This window comes from Nanorana parkeri, unplaced genomic scaffold (assembly GCF_000935625.1).
Source record: "Nanorana parkeri isolate BGI_ZX_2015 unplaced genomic scaffold, ASM93562v1 scaffold174, whole genome shotgun sequence".
NCBI classification, from domain to species: domain Eukaryota; kingdom Metazoa; phylum Chordata; class Amphibia; order Anura; family Dicroglossidae; genus Nanorana; species Nanorana parkeri.
This window is the reverse complement of record NW_017306442.1, coordinates 857771-863199: the sequence shown is the minus strand read 5'-3', so window position 1 is coordinate 863199 and position 5429 is coordinate 857771. Positions and strand designations below refer to the sequence as shown.

Below are 5429 nucleotides of genomic sequence, written 5' to 3'. Positions count from 1 at the left end.
GAACCGAAGGGGTCCTGGGGCCGAGCTAGCCGAAGGATCAGCCGAAGCTATGGCTAGATCCTTTGGCAGCTTTGTGAATAGACCCCATAGAGAATTCTCTGGCTCATGATACAAGTATTTTCATTGGTGCTCTCAGAATATCAATGTCATGGGAAGACCCCAGATAGCAGAGAAGATCTGGTAAGGGAACCTTGTACCACTTAAACCAAATCAGATTTTGCCTACGTCTGCTCTCTCACTTATCATCATATATGACACAGAAGAAATACATATATAACAAACCCTGATCCTATAATACAGGGCAGGTCTTGATTATAGCAGCAGAATGGCTACAGTGGTTTACAAGGCCCAGGGAGTACAGATTATGCCCTAGGAACGTATATCATCTTTTTCAGGGCATATTTAATATATCCAAATTCTTTCACTGGCTATAAACCTCAGCAGTGAATACATTTTCTGTAAGGCTAGGCAACCTTTACTGCTACTATTAAAATTAGTATTAAAGGAGAATTATGAGGCAAGTGACTTTCACTCAGCCTCATAATCGATCAGTAGATCGGGAAGTGAGCGAACACATACCGTCGCTCGCTCACTTCTCGATCTCCTGCAGAGAGCCGTAACTGTCACTCACGGCCCCCTGCAGGGATTCCCCCCCTCCCCTGTCCGATCCTCCAGCGCTGACTGGCAGAACGGACGGGGGAGGCAGCGGCGTATTTTGACTTTGTGTTGCGGCGGTGTCCAGTTGATTATCTCTGAACCGCGGCGCTAGGCGTTTGCGTACCGCGGCACCAGCGGAGCAGCCGCCCCGACGGAGGGTGCCGCCCTAGGCAAACGCCTAGTTTGCCTCGCGGTAAATACGCCCCTGGGGGGAGGGGGCGGGTACAGCTGGCTCTGCCGCTAGATAGGCAGAGCTAGCTGTCACTCACGCAGCTGGGTGGATCCAGACAGAATTGTCGGGATCCGTTCTTGCTGCGGCGTCCTCACGTCACCCAAAGCTCAGTATACCGCGAGCTACAGCTCGCGGTATACTGAGCTTTGGGTGACGGGAGGACGCTAGTTTGTGTTCTCCCGTGACCCTGGGGAGAACTATGGGGAAAAGCCCTAACCCCATAGTTCTCCTTTAAGCTCTCAATCTTGTTTTCAATAATTAATCCAGATCAAACTTTACATTTTACCTAAGCACTTACAGTCGTCATCATTAACAGCTGGCTCCAACTCTCCCAGTTCTGATTCCCTGAACTTCCTGTTAAGTGTAAGGTCACAAGGGACAGAGCAGTCCCCAGCAGCTGACCATTAACTAGCTTGGAGAAGGAAAGAAAGAAGAGGGGAAGTCAGGGGAATGTCTTGCCTTACTGTGCCTGCGTGTTTTTAGTGGAGACACACAGAGCTTATTAGCACACACAAGGGTTTCTCCATTGGACCCTGCAAGGGAAAATAGTCACCTTAAAATAGGATATCAGGGCCAGTGCTCAGGGAATCAGCTGATTCCGCATGAAACTAAAACCTTTAAGCAAAAAGGGGCATGTAAGTGATTTCATAAGCATTTGAAAGAGCATAAAAACCTTTTATCTTAAAAAAATAAGTCAACGTAACAGGACTTGCTGTATTTTTCTCGAAGACATTTCACTGGACATCTGACCAGCTTTCTCAATTCAGAATGACTTGTAGGAAAATTCTCTTGGAAAAAATATGGTGAATGTTGCTCCAATCCACATAGTCTGTGGCAACCAGGTGTTGATTGCATTTGCATAATTGGCGTCTATGAGGTGTTATTAACCTGCCCAGAGAGAGGTGTTAAAACATAATTGTTGAGGGTTTGGCTCTTCCATGCTGTGTCATACGCTGGTGTAGCTGCTGTTTTGTTTCACCAACATCATTTTGTCTTCAAGAAAAATACAGCAAGTCCAGTTGCCTTGACTTATGTTTTACAGATATACCATGACCTGGATGAATGAGAACCTTCACAGACATAAAAACCTTTTGACTTTAATATCACTTTAATTATGAAATGCATGTATATTGCACCGCAATGTATGTGTGGCGGAGCTGCGTTGCTGTAATGCATTGGGGTGCCATTGAAAACAAATGGCATTGCAACATGCTAACACACAATGTTTGTTTCAGCCCTAATTGTCTCTGTTGGTTATTTTTTTATAGAGAGGAATAATGAAAATGGCTATGTTGTACACAACAGCCTATTGAATGGTTGTTATATTTTCTAACTTCAGAAGCATGTTAATGATTTCATTTGAATGAACTAGTACTAATATATTATTTTCGGTTTGGTAGTATGTTTTTTTGCTCTTGTTGAGTTGTGGTTGTCCATAAAGGCATGGAAACATTTTAAGCTCAAAAGATTTGTTGTCTGACCGTTTTGTTTGTTTTAAAGTGGCAACATTCTGTTGTTATTTTGCAACATTTCACGTCTCACCAATCTCCTGGCCAAGTTTTGAGAATCTCATAGATCCTGCTGATGTTACTACAGCACAACGCCCAAGCTTTCCAATCTCTTCTTGAATGGTCTTCTTAGGCAAATCTTGGCTCCAGGACGTGGCATGAAGATGGACATGAGAGGCCATAATGGCGGACATGTTTACCCTGTTCTTAAGATGGCAAAGGATTTCCTCTGCACTATGGTTCTGATTAATCTGTCCTTTAAATGTAACTTTGTATGTGTTCATAATCTGGTAATTCCTCCTTGTAGACTGCAATCTTCCAATAAGGTCCTTGGATGTCATCTCCTTAGGCCACAACTTGGGCATAAATCTTACTCCTGTCATTATAGACTTCGGAATTACATTTTTGGAAGAACTGATAACAGGTGGTAGTTTTATAATTGAGGAAGTATTCGTCTTGGTTTTCAGGTTGTCTGTAATATTTGTAAAAAGCATATCTCTAGTACTCTTGGTTGTAATCCTTACTGTGTGGACCTCATTTTGCCTAGTTATGATAGCTCCGCCATAACCATTCGGTAATATCGGGTAAACATATCTGTGATTCATAGGCAGGTCCAGAAATAGAAAACATAAAACACAAAGCAGCAATAAAAAAACAAAACCGATTTTAACGGAGAGTCGGGGCATGATTATAGATCTAGAAACAAAAAGACACAAAACAATGTAAGTAATGTACTATTCTCATTGTGTAAATCACTATGAACTTTGGAACCCTAAAAAAAAGTTTAGCTTATCTAAAAGAGCAATCAACAATTTAAAACATTCTATATATTGAAATATTTGAAACGTTTATGTATTAAAAAGTATTAAATGTATTAAATATTGTTTAAAGGAGAACTATGGGGTAACCTTTATTTCCCCATAGTTCTCTTTAGGGTCATGGGAGGGCATTAACTAACATCCTCCCGTGACCCAAAACTCAGTATATAGTGGGCTATATAGATATATACAGATCCAACCCACTGGCTGATTGACAGCGGACTCTGACAATCTAGAGGCAGAGCCCATTATGCCCGACCCCCTCCCCTGTCTGTCCTTCCAATCAGCGATGGAGTATCGGACAGGGGAGAGGGGGAATCCTTGTGGGGAGCGGTGACTGACAGTCACCACTCTCTGCAGGGAGATGATCGTGAAGTGAGCGATCGGCGGTATGTTTTTGCTCACTTCCTAATCAATAGAGCCGACCTGTGGCAGTTTCAATGTCACACGGCGGCTCTAACTATGGGGGTGAGTGTTATTCACCCATCCTATAGTTCTCCTTTAAAGGGACAAAGCAGTATTAGGTTAGGGTCAAATGGTAATTGGATGCAATTAAACATCCAGTGCCCTTGTTTTGTAGTAGTGCCCATGCTAATGTAGTGCCCCTCTCAAAACAAGAGTGCTTTTTTACATTGAGTTGCTGTCACATTGTATTCAGTCTGATACTGATCTTATAGTCTATGCTCATTTGTTTTCCCATAAGCCATGGGTAGGCAACCTTGGCTCTCCAGCTGTGCCGAAACTACGAATCACATCATGCTTCTGCCTCTGGGAGTCATGCCTGTGGCTTGCAATGCCTTATGGGATTTGTAGTTTCAGCAACCAATAATAGTGTATTATTAATATTTGTGTCCCCCAAGCCAATCACTAGGAGATTCATGGCCAGTAGTGCATGCTGGGAGAAGACATAAATATTCGGGGGCAATCCATGTGAGGTTTTCTTACTCTCCCGGGCTCCTGCCATTGAAGAGACTGCCATGGACTGTATGATCTGGCTAGGCCTGAAGCCTAGGGAGCCAGGCCATGTGCTTGCACTGAGACCTAAGCCTGGGGCCTAGTGAATGAAAGTGAGGATGAAGAGGACAGAGATCATACATTTTAATATGTTTCTTTGCGGCTTAACAAAATAGGAGTCTTTAAATGGTGCGGATATTGGGGGAAATGGGTGTGGTTACGGGGGTGTGGCCACTAAAGGGTGTGGCCACTGAGGAGCGCTGTAAAGCTTTCTCGCACAGGGCTCCTAAAGGCCTACGGCCGGCCCTGGTCCCCTTAACCTGCCGTGGTGGATCTGTAGGATGTATAGAACCTGCTGCAGCAAAACTGACAGGAGGAGATGGAGGGGAGGAGGAGACAGCTGCTGTGTGCAGTGAGAGATGATTCCTCTCTGCCTCATAGGAGTTGTAGGCAAAGAAAGATGTGCACGTGACCAGAATCAACATGCACGGCTCTAACTAAGTAACAGGAAGTGTGAGCGGAGAGAAGAGCAAAAGGAGCGAGCACAGCAGACTTTCTAAAGAGCTTAAAATAGTAAGACTTTATTTTAAAACATAAATAAACGTGGCTTTGGAGAATGTTCATTGTGTAGATGTGTATAAGGAGAAAAAAGCTGAGGGTTTTGTGTCGCTTTAAAAACTGACACTAAACTCAGGAGATAAATCTTAAAATGCATTTAAGTAGCTTAACTATTAACAAAAATGTATCTTATTTGTGTATCACTCGGCTGTAGATCCTCCAATCATCTCTGAATTGGTGCTGACACTGTCCTTCCTTCTGGAGGGTGGCTACTTTTGTTCCCCATGGTCCCTATGTGTGTTGTAATGTAGCCTCTGCTCCAAGCTCCTTCCCATGATGGAATACAATCTCATGTTTATTAATTTGTATTGAGATTGTAGTCTATCATGGGAAGGAGCTTGGAGCAGTGGCTACATTACAACACACATAGGGACCATGGGGAACAAAAGTACCCCCCCTCCAGAAGGAAGGACAGAATCGTAATGCCCCAACGCTTCTCTATGGGAAAAAAAAATGTTTTCTCTATTCTGAGATCGCTCGTGTCAGAATAAGTAAAAAAAGACACAGCCCTGTTTCTCTCCTGGGCGGCCGGTAGCGGGAGGCTCCCAGAGCGCCCGGGAGAGGTTTTTTTTTTCTTTTCTTTTTTTTACAGCAGCAGAGCCGCCGGACAATAGGAAACTATCATTTTTTATTTACTTTTTT

The 5429-nt window shown here is 43.6% G+C and overlaps 1 protein-coding gene across 1 annotated transcript in view; it reads right to left on the bottom strand.

Annotated features, from left to right (window-relative positions):
* ST6GAL1 (ST6 beta-galactoside alpha-2,6-sialyltransferase 1) overlaps positions 1 to 2891 on the bottom strand; it is a 12170-nt gene extending 9279 nt beyond the window's left edge. Inside the window, exon 1 of the mRNA XM_018554797.1 lies at positions 2432 to 2891. Coding sequence (XP_018410299.1) covers positions 2432 to 2891 — 460 coding nt within the window. The remainder of the gene's footprint in view (positions 1 to 2431) is intronic.
* Between the last annotated feature and the right edge of the window lie 2538 nt (positions 2892 to 5429).